The 20,013-nt window shown below is 35.1% G+C and overlaps 1 protein-coding gene across 1 annotated transcript in view; it reads left to right on the top strand.

Moving 5' to 3' along the window:
• The window catches only part of LOC126737671 (ankyrin-2-like), a 29,059-nt gene extending 12,950 nt beyond the window's left edge, over positions 1-16,109 (top strand). Inside the window, exons 2-3 of the mRNA XM_050442667.1 lie at positions 14,474-14,643; positions 14,704-16,109. Coding sequence (XP_050298624.1) covers positions 14,474-14,643; positions 14,704-16,015 — 1,482 coding nt within the window. The 3' untranslated portion in view covers positions 16,016-16,109. The remainder of the gene's footprint in view (positions 1-14,473; positions 14,644-14,703) is intronic.
• The last annotated feature ends 3,904 nt before the right edge of the window (positions 16,110-20,013 follow it).

Below are 20,013 nucleotides of genomic sequence, written 5' to 3'. Positions count from 1 at the left end.
TCCAATACATCTCGGAAGAATGTCCTGCCTTTGACTGTTGCCTCTGCTATGCTTCCTACATTGAAACCGAGCCTAAAACCAAATCCAAGTAAGAAGAGTAATCACGGCACAGACAACCGTTCCTGGATCTTCCTCTCCGGGCTATCCAAGGACAATACAGTTAATGATGTCTTGGCTCATCTGGACTCTCATGGGTTTAAAGGCTGTGTATGTGAAGATCTGGCCACTTCCCAGGACCATATTAAATCTTTTAAAATTGGAGTTTCCTCTCTTAATATGACGGATGTTCTGGAGGGCAAAGTCTGGCCCTCAGGTGCTGTTGTCAGGAAGTTTTTAAACCGAAAGCGCCATCATTACAACAAAAGAAAGTAATGCATGCTAGTGAACTTTATAATTTTAATTTTAATGTTATACTTCATCTTAATATTCAATCTCTACGTTCTAAAGTCCCAGAGCTTGAGGCATACCTCGAATCGAACCTCAATATTAATATCCTTTGTTTCAATGAGCACTGGCTGTCTGAGGCGGAAATTGGTGTAACCCATATACACGGATTTAATCTTGTTTCCAAATTTTGTAGGATAAACAGAAATCATGGCGGGGTATGCATATATGTGCGTGATGGATTAAATTGTGAGTCTGTCAGTATTCTGCCCCAAGGAGTAGCATGTGAGGTGGATTTTGAGATTGCGGGGATCCAACATGGTGAGTTTCTCATATTTACTATCTATAGATCTCCACTGGGCGATCTCGACAACTTTCTCAGTTGTCTGGAGGGCTTTCTTGCTAGCTTAACAATTAACAAAAAATATGTCATCACTGGTGACTTTAATGTTAAGTTTAATCTAAACCAGACACAGTCGAGGAGGGTTGTTGATTTGTTTTCTTGCTTTGGGCTTTATCCAGTTGCTAGAGGTGCTACGAGGGGTTCGAATTGTCTGGATAATATTTTTACAACTGTCTCCAGTTCCAATTGTAATGCTAATATTTGTGATCCATCATTGTCTGATCACTTGGGAATTGTGTTTCAATTTAAACAGAGCATCCCCGTTCGAGGTGACGCTGTTCGTATATGTTACCGCCCTATGACAGATTGGGGGTTGTTAAATTTTTATAATGCGGTGGAGAACTTTGATTGGGACTTCATTGGCAATACTAGTGATGTTGATATCTCTTTTAATTCTTTTGTTAAATCTCTGAGCGAGGCTTATTTAATGTGTTTTCCACTGAAGTCAAAATCAGCGAATACCGCCAGGCGCTCAGCTGCTTCTAAGTGGTTTGATGAGTCTCTCAGGGAGATGAGAGAACGGCTCTGTTTCTTAAGACGGGCTGGTAAACAATACCCCAATTTGATATCAAGTGATACTATCCGCACCTACCGTATCAAATACCGGCTTGAAATTCAGACAAGGAGGAGAAAGGTCAATGACAACTTCATTAGCCAGTCAAGTAACCCTGTCCGGGCATTGTGGAGGGTAATTACAGCTCTGAACCCTAGCGTAAAGGAATCGGAGCTGAGTGATATTAATGCCAGCCATTTTTATGAATCTTTCGTGAATGTTCCTGCCAAACTAAAAGAGACTCTTCCTCTGCCTCCCAAAAATCCTTTAGCTTATTTGACTGGCCCTTGCGGACCCGGCTTTTCCTTTGCCGAAGTTACTTTCATCCAGGTCCGTCAGGTGATTGATGGCATGAAGAATAGTGCAAGCAATGATCCATATGATTTGAATATCAGACTCATAAAGACTATTAAGAATTTAATTATTGTTCCCCTGACCAAACTAATCAACATGGCTATCTTTGAGAGCACATTCCCATCCTGTCTTAAAATTGCTAAGGTCATTTCTATTCACAAAAAGGGTTCAAAAGTGGATGTTGAAAACTACCGTCCCATTTCTCTGGTGCCTATCATTGGAAAGATTTTTGAGTCTTTACTCAAGACTCAAATAGAGGAGTATTTTGAACAAAACTCTTTATTTTATGTGAACCAACATGGGTTTAGAAAGAAACACTCCACCACTGGTGCGGTCCAGAACCTGTGTGACGTGGTGCTTGACGGGTTTGAAAGTGCTCTGTACTCCCAAGCCTCATTTTACGATTTATCTAGGGCTTTTGATTGTGTGGAGCATCATATTCTTCTTCAAAAGCTCAACCACTACAAATTTTGTTCGAGAAGTCTGTCACTGCTACAGTCCTACTTGAGTGACCGAAGTCAATTTGTTTGTTTTGGGAGATGTAGGTCTCAGAGTTTGTCGATTGAGCATGGAGTGCCTCAGAGATCCGTTCTCGGGCCTATCCTGTTTCTTATATTTATTAATGACCTACCAACTTGTCACCCTGATTGCACTTTCTATTTGTATGCTGATGATACTACATCCCTGTGTACTAATAGGAGTTGCGCAAACATTTCGCTCAAGGCTCAAGAATCTTGTACTCAGTTTAGAGACCGGGCCGTTTCCAATAGAGTGTGCTTAAATGAGTCCAAAACTCAAAATATAATTTTTTCCCTTCGGGACGTTGATTCCCAGCAACAATCTTTAGGTGTGTCTGTGGATTTTCTGGGTGTTAGATTGGATAGTGGTTTGACGTGGCAAGGTCACATAGATGAATTGTCAACCAAATTATCAAGGTGTACTTTCCTGATTCGCAATTTGTCTGGGTCTGTCTCCGCAGGTACTCTCAGGACAGCTTACTTTGGATATTTTCACTCTCTAATGACGTATAACTTACTAAACTGGGGTCATTCAGCGCATATGCCCAGGATTTTTGCATTGCAACGTCGATGTCTGCGAGTGATTGCGCAGATTGGATACAGGGATTGTTGTAGGGTCCACTTCAGGCTTCTGAGAGTTCTCACCTTACCAAGCGCCTTCATACTTCTGTGCCTTGTATTCATTAGGGAAAACCTACCCAGGTTTGCGACTCATGCTAGCACTCACAGTCATGACACCAGAAATAGCGGCTCCTTGGTGGCACCATTTAGGGGACTCGAGCGTACCCGTAATGGCGTGTCTTATTATGGAATTAAGTTCTTTAATGTCCTGCCGGTCTCCGTTAAGGATTTGCCTCTTAATGCTTATAAGACAAAGGTAAAACATTTTTTAGTCACCAATGCTTTTTATTCATTTGAGGAATTCCTGAGCTCAAATTTCAGTGCTATTGCATAGGCTGGGTCTCTTGACTTTTAGTGTTAAGTGTTTTTAAGCATTACTTTTTAGGCTTATATGTGTTTTATTTTTGTTCTTAGGTAAAACGAATTTTACAGTTTAATACTTTTATTTGGAGTTATATTTTTGACTGACTTGTGTAAAAGCTTTATACTTTTTGGCATGAATAAATAAATATATAAATATATAATATATACATTTATACTATACCATACAATACAATTTTTTACACCATACAATTTTCGATGGAAATTTGGTGTACATACAGATGTATAATAAATAACCGAATAATTGAATAAATAGATAAGGCAATGAAGGGTTGTGTATGCGGGAAGGTAAAATATGAAAGAAAAAGGTTTCAAAATACAAATGAAAATATTATTTAAAACAAGATGGTCGGTGAGGGGCTCGACAGACAATATTTTATGTTTTTTATTTTGAGTGATACTATTTTTTTGAGCATCTAGCAAGTAATTGTATATAAATAAATAAATAAATATGTCTTTATTTGGTATCAAATGCACATTACATTACATTTGCCCAAAAAGACAAAGATTAGCTAAAGCTACTTTTATCTCTTAACCCTAATAATAATAATGCATGTTTTCACAAACAAGCAGTAATAGTAATATAAAAATTAACCAAAGAACAAATTGAGAGAAAAAAATTAATTAAATACATTTGTAAATCCGCAGAGAACAATAAACTAATTGTGCAATTATTCCTCCAAGAACAAAGTTTTATAGTCATTTTTAAAGCGAGATTGGTATTGAAAAATTAGGTTTAAATCGATTATAAATTGTTACGGCAATGTAAGTATAACTACGTGAGAAAAGAGCTTTGCTATGGTGTGGCAATGTCAGAGTCTTATGTCTTATATCTCTATCATGAATCGCATTTCTTGGAATTAATTTCTCTAACAGATATTTTGGCTTTTGGTTTTTATAGAGCCGATACATCAATGTAAGAAAATGAAACTTAAGAAGAAATGACATTTTTAGCCACTGCAATCGATAGATATATATGGACACATAATAAAAAAGACAAAGATAGTAAACGATAAAACAGTAATTTAAAATGGATAACACTAACGATACTGAGAGTTTTTTTCTTGTCTTAAAATTTAAAATATGTTTGTTAGCATAGAGCAAACGCATACGCAAATAGCAAATCTGCAAGACAGCACTAATATGTCCTTGGAATCTTAAAGAAGAATTAATAGTTAAAGGTAGAATCTTGACGCTCTCAGCTAAAGCCAAGGGGTTATTATCATATTGAATGTATATATTTTTTTCAACGTTAGCACAACGATTTTTATTGGCAAAAAGTAAAACGTTAGTCTTATTGGCATTAATATTAATATTGTGTTCTTTCGAGTAGCGCAAGATTAAGCTTAGGTCTCTATTTATACTTTCAGAAGCCTGTTCTATGTTATCTGGATCAAAATAATGAATTAACTTAGTATCGTCAGCGTACTGGTACACCTCAGAGCTCTTTACGACTAAAGGAAGATCCGAAGTATATACCAAGAATAAAAGAGCTCCTGGAATCGATCCTTGACGAAATCCAGAAATTATGTTTTTTGAATTGGAGTAATTGTTATTGACACGTACTCATTAAGTACGATTCCAGAGATAGGACTTGAAAAAAGAAAGAACAACTTCATTGCAATTATAAAACTTTAACTTGACGACTAACAAGTCTTGATCGATTACATCAAAAGCCTTTGAATAATCTAAGGCAACTTAAATTATGACCAGTTTTTTATCGAGAGCCCTTATTATGTTGTCTATGATGTTCAAGAGGGTGGTAGCTGTACTGAATCCTTCTCTAAAGCCAGACTGTTTAGTTGAAAGTATGTTATTATCAATAAGATAAAATGACAACTGTGCATAGACAACTCTTTCCAAAACCTTCGATATTATTGGCAATAAACTTATAGGGTGCAAGTCCTGTAGGGATTCGGGATTACATATTAAGGCTGTGGAAAGTAGCCTGATTCTACACAAGAATTTATATTTGTTATATGGTCAATAATCTGCGCCAGACAAAGGTGTAGCATGTAACGAAATGCCATCGCAACCTGAGGTATTTGACCGAATATTTCGAATTATTTCATAGACATAGTTTATAAATGCAATAAATGGCAAATTAATACTTTACGATTTCGGCAGTTTTATTCGACAGTTCTGCCATCCTAGTTGTCCTCAACTGTTGAGATGTGACAAATATAAAAGGCTTGATAATTTAACAATCTGTGCTGTGGCACCCTTAATAAATTTATGTATCCTAGTATTCTGCGGATGCAGATAATTTTTAAAATTGTCGGCTAAATATGATGGTTGTCCAGCTTTTATAACTTTATAAATAAAATAATACATGTGATATTTATTGCGATTTTGCACATTCAGGATCATATTATTTAGGTAAGGAGAAATATGATTTCTGATATGAAAAAGAATTTCATGAAGACCGTATGGTATTTCTTTTGTATTGCACAGGCAAAATCTTCAGTAAATGAACCAAAGTAAAGAACATTGCATTAGTCAAACAGTAATAAAACAAATTGTGTTGCATTTTTCAACACGTAAGTTTTCTTAAATGCACGTAGGCATCTTTGTGTTTATTTTGTGAGGGTGATATTAAATATTACAATCAACGTATACTCATAAGTTTTTGTGATAGGGTATATTCATAAGTATTATGAGTTTGTAGGTGAAAATTGAAAAAAGTTTCATCACCGATGATTGAAAAATATTTAATTCCATATTATGATCTCTAGAAAGGCTCTGTATATTCTCTAGATCTTAATCAAATTGCTTCTCTGTTACAGGGAGGTTTTGACGTGAAAATGAGGTATATAAATGAAGTATACAATTGATTTAGACAAGATTTCATATCTGCAACACAGCGAATCTAGCAATGGCCCCATGGCAAGTGTAGCGAAAGCTCCTCTAAAATCTAGCAGAACAAAGGATGTTATTCAGTCTACATTTATTGAGAAGGTATACTAGATTTGCAGGGGTGCTAGAGTTCTTCCAAAAACTAAAAAAATTATATTGTACAAGTTAACAAAATGACAAATTTGTTGATGAATAAATCTTTCTAAAGTTTTGGACACCAGTGGTAGTATATTAATAGGCCTAAGGTCCTTAAAGTCTTTGGGATAATTAACTGATCTGTCTTATGATAGCTTTTTTCCAGATTGTGTTTTATACAGTATCACAAGTAAATAAGTAAGTCTCTTGGACAAACTGAGGCCTCCGCTATAATGTAGTCTTTTATTATATTAATTAAACTTAATGGATCCATTAGAGAAAATTTTAAGAAAGACTTTATATTGGAATGCCAATTTGTTTTATAACATACTATTTTTTCGTTAGATGTCGTGTGTACTAATACAGTACTAATAATAATTAAGACTTTAAACAATGTGCATCCTTCCAAAATTCTCTCTCATATTTTGGAGACATTCTATCTATAATTTCTAAGTTCTCTATTGAATTGAAGGTGTGCTTAACTTTTATCTTTCATAAATCTACGGCGAGCGTTATTCCTTTCCTTAACGTTTTTTTGTTAATAGTATATTTTCATAGTTTCTATGAGACGTACGTTAATGGTATTGCACAATTTTTAAAATTTAAGACCCAAAATACTATGTTCTGATTGGATCACATAATCTTGTTAAATGAAAAAATTGAAAGATCTTGATTTGTTATAATAATATCAATTAGACTAGAGTTCTTTGTATAAAAGTTCGTTTGAGTGGGTTCTGCAACTACATGCTTTAAATGAAATATTTCAAGAAGTCTTTCAAGTTTAGTTCTAGATTAATATTGCCTTAAGAAATCAATCTTAAAATCCCCAACAAAGATCACCTGATCATAAAAATGCACGGAAAGGCTAAATATTTCGTACAAGTCGATATTGGACGAGCGGGAGGAGGCGATATATACAGTGTGGCAGACGGATCTGAAACACTTCGGCCTGAGGTAAGGGGAATGCAGTAGTGGAGACAACATGGCCGACTTCATTCATAAAATGGACAGTGGCGTATGGTATTATGTGAAACTATTTAAATTCGATTTAAGGAAAATAATTTTAAAATTTATCAGAATAAATTTTCCTAATTAATTATTCATTTGTATGTTTTATGGTTTTAGAAATAAGTGCTTTTTTTTTTTGGTTTACGGGGTGTCCCACAATCAACGTCACAGGCTAAAACGAACAGCATAAGCGTTTTGGCAATGATAAAAGTTCGGTTAAACTAGGAACAGAAATTTTTATGTTTTTTTATGCGAAATTTTCACTCTTTTTGGTATTTCCGAAAAAGTAAGGTAATTTGAGAAAAATATAAGGTAAATAACTTACCTAATTTTTTGTTTACTGTTATTTATGTTAATTTTTTTTCAGTCAAGTAAAAGTTCAAGTCTCACACACTTCACTTAAACATGTTTTTATTTTCACTGGTGAAATAAGCGAGCTCGTTTTCTTTACCTTCAGCCTCGTATTCACTATCGTCTTCACTACTACTGCCATTAGTGTCACTGTCCTCATTTCCTATTGGGTTTAACTCGTATAAATAAGGCGGTGTTTTTAATGGAGTATGCCCATGGGACCTTATAATCCGATCTACTATATAATTTTTTTGTTCACCAGGTGGTTTGTGGCGTAAAACCAAATCGAAAAGATCAAATTTTCTTGCACTTGCATCCTGACTTATACCTATAACATATAGTATATGTAATACATAATAATATGGGGTTGATAGTCACCCCCGCATGGGAGTTAGAGTTAAGGGATTGAAAATACCAAATAAATTTGTTCGCCTGAAGTCAAAAAATGATCATCAAAAATTTTTTTTTAAAGAAAATATCTGAAGAAACTGGGGTGGAAAGTTTTCATTAGCTCACCGTGTATGTACCGGGTGTACAACTAAGAGAGGTCGCCGGCCATATCTCAGTAACTAGTCATCCCACAGCATAGGGAAAAAAATATTTTTTTATAAAAGCGGCGAAGAGAAATCGTTGGACATTATTTACAAGTTCGTACGATGACCGCTAGGGGGCGTAATACAACATTGAAATAGAAAAAATTGGTTTTATTGAAAATATTGAAAGTAAATCCTAGAGAAGAATTATGCCATTTTAAAGTATGATAAGTTCTAAACATTTTTTATTTCAAACTTTTTTTTCTAATCTGTCAAATAATAGGTGGGGGAAGGGTTGAATATTTATATCTAAAATTGTTGATAACTCTTGATTGGCCTAACCAATTTTAACGAGCTTGCTTTTGTTTTCAAGAATAACTATCAGGCTTTTATGTGGTATAATTACTTAGCCGACTTAGTTATTTTGTTGTGCGCTAGAGGGCGGTTTGTGTTATTTTGGACTTTTTCAGCGATTTTCTGGCAAATATTAAATACAATGATGTAATTTTTTTCATTTAGGCTAAAAAAGCATGAAAAAACATGAAAACTAGCGCAAACCGCAAGTCGATATCTTATTTTATTCCGAAATTATTAATTAAAATGTTTTTGAATAATAAAAATAAAACTCAAATTTTTGTAATAAATAAACTGTTTTATATTTTTAATGGTGTCCTAGATGGTCAAACTGTTTTCCTTAATTTTTAATACACAGTCGAAGTCGTTGTGTCGTTGACAGAACCGCTGTCTGGATTTCTGCTGTGGATAAGAAATTTATTGCATTGCGTATTCGGTCCTGCATGTCCTTCTGTGTTTTGGGTGGGGTGGCAAAAACTAAATCTTTAATCCTTCCCCATAGATAAAAATCTAGAAACAGTTACAGTTAAGTATTACTGTGTCTAGTTAACAGTTACAGTGTCTAGTTAAGTATTGACGAACTTAAACTGCAAAATGTGCAGGGCAACTATCATGTTGGAAAATTATTTGCCCTCTTGTTTCCAAATCAACATCTTCCAGTAACCCCGGGAGGTCATTTTCCAAAAAATTTAAATAAACATTACCAGAAAGTGTTTGATTGACAATGAAAGGATCAATATTTTTTCCGCTAATAATGCCGCACCACACATTTACAGTCCATCTGCCTTGGTGTTGAGTCTCGCGGATCCAACAGGGATTTTCTTCTGCCCAATAATGCAGCTTATGCAGGTTTACACCACCATCACTGGTAAATGATGCCTCGTCCGTCCATAATATCTTCAAGATAAATCGGGTATCTTCTCTAACCATGTTCAACAGCCAATGACAGAAATTGACTCTGTTATCAAAGTCTTTTTCGAGAAGCGCCTGGTGCAGAGCCACGTGATATGGATGATGTCTAAGTAAAAAACAATAAATATTAGATATTAGGATGCTTATTAGTGTTGTAAAAAATTAAAATAGGTACCTGTGCTCTTTCAAAATATTTTTTACTGTACCGAGGGATATTCCCAATTTCCTAGAAATATTTCGGATGCTTATGTAAGGGTTTATTTCAATATATGCCAAAATATTTATAACGTTTGCCTCTATGCGTCCTCGCCTTCGTCTTCGATGAATATTGCCGCGAATAATTTTAGTATTTCTTAGCCTGGTAGCTAAACCGGTAAAGACTCTATGATGTGTCTTCTGTCAGGATATCTTTGAGCATATATACGGGCTGCAATGCGTGCATTTTGCATTAACTCAAAATGCACTGCTAGCGTATCAAAAGCTATGTCGTTTGGAATTACTTTTGGCATTTTTAAAAACTTAAATGATTTCAAAAACTGTCTTCGGCGTTACATTGAACATCGATCATAAACGTTTTATCATGGCCCCGAAAAGATTTATCAAATTCATTTGTTTCCTAAGCTTACTATTGACTATGTGACGCAATAATGCCAGCGCGGCGACAGATTTCATTGTTCAAAAATATTTAAATTTGAAATTTCGAAGTTAAATAAGATATCAAGTTGCGGTTTGCGCCAGTTTCTATGTTTTTTCATGCTCTTTTAGCCTAAGTGAAAAAAATTAAGTCGTTGTATTAAATATTTTCCAAAAAATCGCTGAAAAAATACAAATTAAAACAAAACCCCCTCTAGCGCTCAACAAAATAACTAAAACGGCTAAGTAATTATACCACATAAAAGCCTAATAATTATCCTTTAAAACAAAAGTAAGCTCGTTAAAATTCGTTAGGCCAATCCAAGGTTATCAAGAATTTTAGATATAAATATTCAACCCTTCCCCCACCTATTATTTGACAGATTAAAAAAAAAAGTTTGAAATAAAACATGTTTAGAACTTATCATACTTTAAAATGGCATCATTCTTCTCTAGGATTTACTTTCAATATTTTCAATAAAACCAACTTTTTCTATTTCAATGTTGTATTACGCCCCCTAGCGGTCATCGTACGAACTTGTAAATAATTTCCAACGATTTCTCTTCGCCGCTTTTATGAAAAATATTTTTTTCCCTATGCTGTGGGATGACTAGTTACTGAGATATGGCCGGCGACCTCTCTTAGTTGTACACCCGGTACATATTATGTAGGTACATTTATATATTTAAAATTTAAAATTTATCAGTTCAAAAGTCTTAATTAAGTTGTTATAGCTACCTTTCTTAGTTAACCAGGCGATTATATCTCTTTTTAAAGAGGATTTTGTTGGGGTTTTATCCTCCTGAACCGAATGATAAGGAGCATTGTCTAACACTATTACCGAATTGGCAGGTATATTTAGGAGACGTTTTTCCGTGAGCCATCTAGTAAAATTTTCCCTATTCATTTGGCCATGGTAATCACCTGTGGCCAATCCGGCTTTAAATATTAAACAGGCATTGTCCACAAAACCCTTGTCGGAACCTGCATGAACAATTATTAGCCGACCTAAAATATCATTTAAAATATATATATTTCTCAAATTTAACGGGTTCTTGCCCGTGAAAAATATATGACTGTAACTTACACACTGTTTTGTATTGTATGCTTACCCGTTGAACTAATATTTTTTAAAACACCAGTAACCGTATCGCTCTGCCAACATTTCTTGAACGTCAAATCGTTATCCACCCAAGTTTCGTCCAAGTAAATAATGTTTCGGCCTTCTTCACGATATTTTCGTATTTCGCGAAGATATTTGTATCTCCAGGAAAGAATATTGGGCCTCTCCATTAAGATTTTCCTCTTATTTTGACACTTAAGCCAAAAAAAGCTATTTGACTTTAATAAAAGCCGAAGCGTTTCCCTGGAATAAGACAAATTTGCCTCTTCTTTTAATTTTCTTAACAACTTTCTAGTTGTCGGAAGCAGTTTTTATTCCAGGGAAAATCTGGTGATACAATGCCTAACTATTTGAAAATGAAAACTGTCATCTTTTTCGACGACAGTTTTCCGTGGCCGTTTTTTCCCTGGACTGGCTAATATTTCATCAGGGTTATTTTGTCGCCTTTCTTCATCTTCCTTGTGAATTTTTCTCACAGATGATACGGAGACTCCGGTATAAAGGGAAACGCGATTAAGCTTACGCTTAAGAGGCAATTTCATCGAATTATTTGCAGCTTCTTCATCGCAAATCCTAATAACAACATTTTGAATGCATAGTTGGTATACAAAAAGCAATAAAATATAATATAAACTACTGTGTTTTTAAGAGGCACAATGAATTTCACTTTTTTTAAAATAAATTACTATAACTTACCTGTAAATGTTTGCTATCACTTCCCTCGTTTGACTATGAAGGACCTTACCCTCAGTGAATTTGTTCATTATAATAAATGTTATTATTCGTATATATGTAGACAATAATAAAACAAAGTAAAAAATTAAATATTAGGTATTTCATGTAAGTAATAAAACAGTGAGACTCCAAACCTACGAAAATTACACTACCTACTTATAGGTAGGTATACACAACACTAATATCAGTTTTTTTTAATTAATAGCCACAAATAAAACAAAATAATAAATAACATATAAAATAAATCAACCATAAAACCAATCCAACCATAAAACCAAACCAAAGGAATCCAAAAATCAACGATAAAACCTACGCCACTGTCCACCCTTCAACAGTAGAATTCAAATCAATCAATCTAAGTTCATCAAAATCAATCAGTTCTAATCAATGTTTTGAAACGGCAGCAAGCATTGTAAACAGGTGACAAAGACGCTGTCCAATGAACTGTCGAAATAATTCATAACAAAAACACGTGCGGCGAGGGAAACCAATCACAAGCTTTCAGGTTCATAATGGCTGACCCCTATTATACAAGAAGTAGAGGAGTAGAAGTAGGAATCTAGAGGTGGAACGTAATGTTGCCAGATTTACTAAACATGATCCATTTTTTGGACAAACATTTAATTGTACCATATTTAATGGTAAAACAATTGCGTATTAAAGCCAAAATGGAATAACTATTTAGATTATAATTCTTAACATTTTACCCTCTATATCTTGTTATTGTAAAAAATCTTATATTGCATATTATTAGAAAGTAAGTCCCGCACAATTACGTTTTGAGGTTAAACGTGGCAACGTCGAATATTTTGGCCCACATTCCTGCCGCTGTTTCAGATCCACTTGCAAGACTTTAGTGTCGAAGAAGACTTATTTATGGTTTATATTAAATTTAATGCCTAAATACTAAAAAATCATCAGAATTTGTAATTCTCAAAACATGATTTTTGTTCCTTTTAGCGACCGTTTATCATAAAAAATGTAGTCGCCTATCCATCTCTGACAAAACGAAATCGGGACTGGTCTAAGTTTTAAGTTTTGGTCTTTCCTGCTCAACCGGTAACAAAAATTTATATCAGATTTACTTAGCGGAATGTTTACTTTTACATGCATTAGGCGAGAACATTCTGAATGTTCTTGATGCACGACTCAACTATCAAAATATTTCGGGGTGAAAACAACCCCTGACATATCATCCCCCTTCAACTTTACACAATATTTATTTTATTTTGTTTTCAACTGACGAGAAATTTGGAAACTCATTACTTTCATACTCTACGATTGTTACTTATACTTTTGGCTACTTTTTGCATGATCAACTAAGCGTTTATCGTGTATTTTAAAGGGTGAACATGAGGTTGTATCTGTTTTCGATGGTCTTATAAATAACGTTTAGGCAATTCGATGTGAAAGTACATCACAAAGGTGTTAAGCTAAAAAGAACGCATCTAAGGATTATAATATCGACCCTCTTTTAACACACACGCATCCCCCAGATGGGGGTAAAGTGTAATGTAAAAGAAAGTTTAGTTATTTGATAGCTCGGGAACAATGTATTTATTCAAGGAGTACTTAATTATTAACTTAGTAGTAATGTAATACTTGGCTATCTGCATACCTTCAAACTAAGGTTTATAAGTATTATTATTTTTATGAAAAATTCTTACCCGAAGACATAACTCGAAAAAACTGGTTTCTAATATGCGCCCCTTAATTTTACAGCTCTTAAAATGCAATTTATCACCTTTTTGCTGTGGAAGAAATGATAGCTTAGACTTTTTTCTTCAATTTGTTACATAGAAGCAACATCGTACAGTCGATAGTTTCTCCATAAAAGGTTTTCAAAATTTTCGCCCCTCATAAGGGTGGTTTACGTACGGAGTTGAGGGTTGCCTTTACTATCAAATTGAAGGTAAAATTTTTCTCCACGATTTTTTGATAATTTTTTTGGGAGAGTCAAAAATTGTTTGCATAGTCGATATATATATATCAAGGCACGCGTCTTTTTGAGAGTTATAACTTTGCTATTTGAACAAAATTCGTGGAATTTTTTCCAAGAAAGTTATTAATTTAAAACCAATTTTTCAAAACTTCATTCCCTTTTTACACCCTCTAAATCAACTCAAATGAATTCGGCTCCGTGGAAGAAAAGGTAGCTCTGATTTTTCTGAACAATTTATCTCAAGGAGCCAAAGTTGTAAGTGCAAAGGGGTAGCGCCAATCCAAAACCATCCCCAATAATCACCTAAAAAAAACCCTCGGAATTTTTGTTCCAATTTTTGGTTTTTGCAGTCTCTCAACCCATACAACTTACTATCAAAATTTTATCCTCTATCTAATTTTTGCATCCAATACCATTTCTAATGACAGCACGACTGTACTACTAGTAGCCCGCCAAGATTGCTAACAACGAGCAAGCTTCTAAGTGGCATCGAGGGAGCAACGCACCGAACCCTCGAGAGTCATAATATAATTATTGAATTTGCCTTTATTTAGTAGCGAACATAATTTTGTAACTTACGAAAATAGAATTTGTGTTTAAAATCATAAATTAGAATCTATATATTTAGACGTTATTCGATAAGTTGCTATCATCTAAGTAATTAATCATTTTATAGTACGATGACGGTGATGTAGACGAAGACATAAGATGCAGTGGTCCTCTCGCTGGTGCAGTAGCGAAGGGCAATCTGGAAAGAGTACAACAATTAATATATCTCGGTACTTCACCGAATGCCAAGGGAAAAAACGACGACAGCCCACTACACTACGCTATATGCAATGCCCAGTAAGCATCTTTTATATAATAAAATCATTACTATGCTTGTTTATCGTATGTTCTTTTTAGGTTTGAAGTTCTGGACTACCTGCTGAGCCTGGAAGATATCGATGTAAACGCTCAGAACTCTTTCGGTCAAACGCCTCTTTTTTACGCGGTAACCAAGAATCAGCTGCATATAGTTAAAAAACTAGTAGATCATAACGCCGATATAAAAATTTCTTGTAAATACGGATCTACCTTATTGCACGTATCGACACCATATCCGGATATTGTTCACTTTCTAATACTGAACGGAGCGGATATAGATGCAAAAGATAATAATGGCAATACACCTTTACATATTGCAGTAGACGAAGAATCTTTAGAAACCATTTGCATGTTGCTCTACTACAACGCAGACGCAAACAATCAGTGTAAACGTAATTACACCCCATTTATGAGGGCAATATGTCTAAGAAATGTGGAAATCCAAACAGTTTTACTGGACTATGTAAGTGATTTTAATGTAATTAACAATCGTGGTGAACCGATTCTACACCTGGCTCTGTTGTTCTCCAGTCCACTTATCAAAGAATTAATTGACCGCGGAACTGAAGTAAACTACGAAATCCATAGTAAACCTTCCATAATATTTTATATCTGGCATTGCAAGTTTAAAGTATTTGATATAGTGTGGCCAAAGGTCCAAGATCAACCCCTTAGAGGGCATACTTCGTATTTCGAGGCAATGTTGTGTACTTGGACCCCGCCCGAGAAACGACTTCCCCGTTTACTGAGGGCTATGATTGACATCGGCAACGTTTCACCTATTCTGACCTACTTCGATTTTACTCGATTTTATAGTCCGGCGAAATGCAAGACCCATAAGGAGAAATTTGAAACGTTGATGGCGTTATACCCGCAATTAGCCATCGATTTGATCTATATATATTTGGGCGAAGGAAAACCCCTAAATGGCGAACTGATTAGTAAAATTTATGAGTTGTTTGGATACTGTAAGTTTCTACGAATTTGTCTTCATATGGACATTCAGAAGGCGATTTGCGGAAATGTTAATATGGGACTTATTTTCTATGATCCCTTAATGTCGGTCGATGAATTGAAAAAACGGATTATTAATAGCAATGATACTGTCAACGAGGAACAATTTTTGCCGTACATAAAGATTCTGAATAGCGGTAAGAAGAGTTTGACGGTAACAAAAATACAAGGGATACCTTCGTTAAAGGAATTGAGCCGAAATACTTTACGGGATGTGTTAGTGTTGCAGCATAATTTAAGCACTTCAAGCAAGTACTACTTCTTCATCCAGAATATGCGTCTACCTGATGTTTATAAGGATATTTTGGCTTTCAAGCAACCAATTTACAAATCCTGAGTAGCATGTATATTACAAAGGTGTAACCTTATTAAATTATAATGTAATTACACTATACACTGTAACCATTAAAAAAATGAGTTTAATTAAGTAACTTATTCGTCATTTTCCTTAATATTAAAAAATGGACAATTATTCAGAACTAAGTTCCTTACTAATTTATAGGTCTCCAAAATCTCTTTTATCAGAAAGTCTTATTTCTTTTAACCTTTCAGCGGTCGCGCCCATTTTCAAAAAATCCTAAAACTAAAAGGTCAATGTTCCCACTCAGCTGTTTCAAAGCAATCTGGACATGTGGTGATACAGCAAGCAGCTCTAAGCATACAGCTGCATTGCATTTTTGGCAAAAATATCGGGTAGGACGATTTTTTTTTCTGTCGCATAAAATACAACGTCCGCGTCGATTAAGTACATTTTCAACTGGATTTTCTGAAGTCTCTGTTCTAAGGATCTCGTGGATTCTAAGTTTGGTAACTTTTGATATATTTGGAATCACTACACGAGCTTTAAGTTGAGCTTCAATAAGCTTGAATGAAAGTTGACGTAAAAATTCTTTACGCTTTATTTTTGCATCTGGATCATTAGCTTTGTACACAACTAATGAATTTATTCCGGCAACATTTAACATACTATAAAATATGACCATTGGCCATCTTCGAGTAGCGGGCACAATTATAAACTGAACATAACTTATTCACCGTATCGACCCCTCCTTTAGTTTGATTGTACATTGTAATGATCTCCGGTTTTCCATTTTCAGAATCCAAAGCATCATCCTTGTGTGGTAAACTGGACATTAGCAAAACATTTTTACTCCTCTTGGGTATATAGGATACAAGTATACAGGTTTCATTAAATCCAAACATGGATGATTTTTCTCGACGATTTATGGGTTGTGAAAATTCGATCGGAAGTTCTCTTTTATTTTTTCTTACTATTCCTATTAAAGTTAGTCTAAAATTTTGCTTTAAATTCTCTATAAGGCTGTAACTGGTAAACCAGTTATCAGTTGTTACATTCCTACCAGTACCTCTAATTGTTTCACACAATCTTTGTACAACAGCATCTGGAGAGTTGCTAGCTTGAAAAGGGCCTTCAGGTTGTTTACCCACATAAACTTCCATACTACATGTATAAAACACCTTTGAGTCACACATAGCGAACACTGTTGGTCCATATTTATTCGGTTTGCTTGGTATGTATTGGAGAAAACTGCACCGACCGCGAAAGGCTTCTAGTTGTTCATCCACAGTAACATAGTAAAATGGAGTAAATCCAGATTTACATTTTTGCACGAAGTTACCAAAAACAGCCCTTATTGGCGCCAACTTGTCTGTGGCTCTACGAGTTTCACGTGTCTCCATATCGTCAAAACGTAAATGTCTTAATAAAAAGCGAAATCTTTGTAAGGACATTGTAAGCCTAAAAATTCCAACACCAGTGCCATCGGTTTTCCACAAATCTTCAGCATTTAAATGACTGCTTTTTAACAATCCACCTAAATAAAGGAGACCTATCAAAGCAAGCAATTCAACAGAATCTGTGGGTTTAGCATCTCTTTCGCGTGAATAATTGCCACGGACGGATTCAATATGCTGGTTTGTATATTGGACAATGGTATTTACTATCTCTTCAGAAAAAAAGTGCTGCCATATTTTTATTGGAGACTTATCTCCTTTGGGACCAGGCAAATGTGTAACCAAATTTTCAGCCGGTGTTCGGACAGCTTTTGAAGGACAATGCTTTCGCCACTTTGTGGTCTTATCTTTAAAAAAAGGACCTTCATTGTATTCATTTACTTCAATTTCAGTATCCGAAATATCCTGTTGACTTTCAGGATCATAAGCCTCTGTTTTGACGACGCGTTCTTCTTCATCATCAGATTCATCCTGAGGCAATTCTTCAAAGTCATTTTCCAAACATTCCTGCAATAATTTTTCTAGTCTGTCTTGCTCCTTTTCATACAAAGCCATTCTAAAGGTTAAATAAAGTAAAATATTAGTAAATAGATCGAAAATAGGCAATATTTACATACCTTTTAGCAATAAAATAATTATTTACTAAAATCGATTTTCGACACGCCGCCGCCGCTAGTCGCTGCGGACTGATAGTCCGCAAATATAAATATCTCTCTAACGCACTACAACTAAACGCTCCCGAGTTTAGCGGTACACTAATCACTAATAATGCTATTTCATTAAGGTACTGAGAACCGCAGCCCGAGGTGCGCAGTAACTTTTAGTCAATAACCAAAAACATTTTAACATGGAGCGAGAATCCGCGCGCACCACTGAATGGTTAATGAAGTACTAAATTTTTTAGTAACCTTAGGTGTTTATAATCTTTGAGCAGGTAGCTGCCCTCTCCCTCCGCCCTAGAAGAAAAAATAAACGTCAAATAAACGGCAAGTGGGTATTAAAAACGTGTTACCACATAATCTGCACAAAATAAAGTGTTAGAAACAAAATATCTTTTCAGTCAGACATTGTGATTTAATATTTGTTTATCTATAATTAAATATTCTACAACATTCGATATACTGTTAGCGACTAAATATAATTAAAATCTTCCGCGAAACCGTCGCATCTCGTAGTTCCGCTCCCGACGAGACAACCAGAGCCATCTGGGATTAAAGCCGAATATAAATAAGAGAAAACAGCATCTAACGCTATCTAGTTACGGACGACAGTACTTTTTCCAGTAAAGAGAATAAGAGAGAGTCTCCGTATTTCGGGAGCAGGAATATTTGAATACATAAGCGGGATCGTGAAGCAGAGCAAGGCAATTCAGTTCGACGTGACAACGAATACAATTCAGTTCGGAGTTTAATACGAACGAATATTTCATGCGCTAGAGTGTATTATAGTTTAGTTGCGGCGACATAAGATTTAACATACGTTTACTGCGCAACAATTGGAGACTGTAAATATTACTTTGTCAAATGGATATCAGGAAATTTTTTGAAAGAGGTGAGTCAAAACAAAACAAAACCTAATATGATTATTTGATTTCTTTGTTCAAACCAGAAAGTTAACGAATTTTGAATATGGCAATTTTAATTTTACTGATATGAAGTCCGAAGTAGATATTTAAACGTGGTATTATTATAGGTATCTTGATCTTTATTTTCCGTATTTTCGTTCTATGCCTAAACACCGTAAGAGTAATTTTGTGTACCCATTTTTTAGGGACAACACGCGAAAAAAGAAAAAAAAGGTCGGGAAAATAGCAGTGGAAGCGGAAGCAAGATCATTGCATAATAACATTGGAGAAGTGTCACCTTCTCCAGCAGAACCTGTAATTATATCTATTGCCGACTAATCTTTTCCTTCGACGTCCCAACAAACTTATGACATCAACGGCGATCCTGAAATTATAGTGGACGATGGTTATCGTGAAAATGATCTGTCGTTATGTTGGGTTGGCTACCCAGCTATCGACGGAAAAGAAGAGGGAGTTGTTACAAAATCCTTGGATCCCGCCCAGAAATTACGATTTTGAAAGTGATGAAAGCCATTTGAAAAGAAAATTTAATCATGCTTTGTTGGATCAATATGCACCATGGCTAGTATATTACAAGCGACTAAAAGGTGCTCTTTGTAAACATCCTGTTTTGTTCCCTCCGCCCATCAGCACTGTGAGAGAAATTTTGGGATCATTTATGGTCAGGCCATATATAAAGTTCAAAAATCTGCATGAAGACTGCCGAAAGCATGCAACGACCAAGCTTTACCTAACAACGATAAATGCTGCAAAAAATTTTCTGGAAAATGTTCCTGTAGACATCCAACTGCAAAGGGGACACCAAAAAGCAATCGATGAAAACAGACAAATATTGTCATCAATTATTTCTTGTATAGTATTTTGCGGTACACATCTTAGGGGAAAACAAACTTGATGTGAGGTTCAAAAGCCCATGGCTTAAGCAGTCTTAGCTGATGAAATAGCAGACGTAGCTGGGAAAGAACAGCTGTCAATAGGCGTGCGATTCTACGTCG

This window comes from Anthonomus grandis, chromosome 6 (genome assembly GCF_022605725.1).
Source record: "Anthonomus grandis grandis chromosome 6, icAntGran1.3, whole genome shotgun sequence".
Classification (NCBI taxonomy): Eukaryota; Metazoa; Arthropoda; class Insecta; order Coleoptera; family Curculionidae; genus Anthonomus; species Anthonomus grandis.
This window is presented reverse-complemented; position numbering and strand designations above follow the sequence as displayed.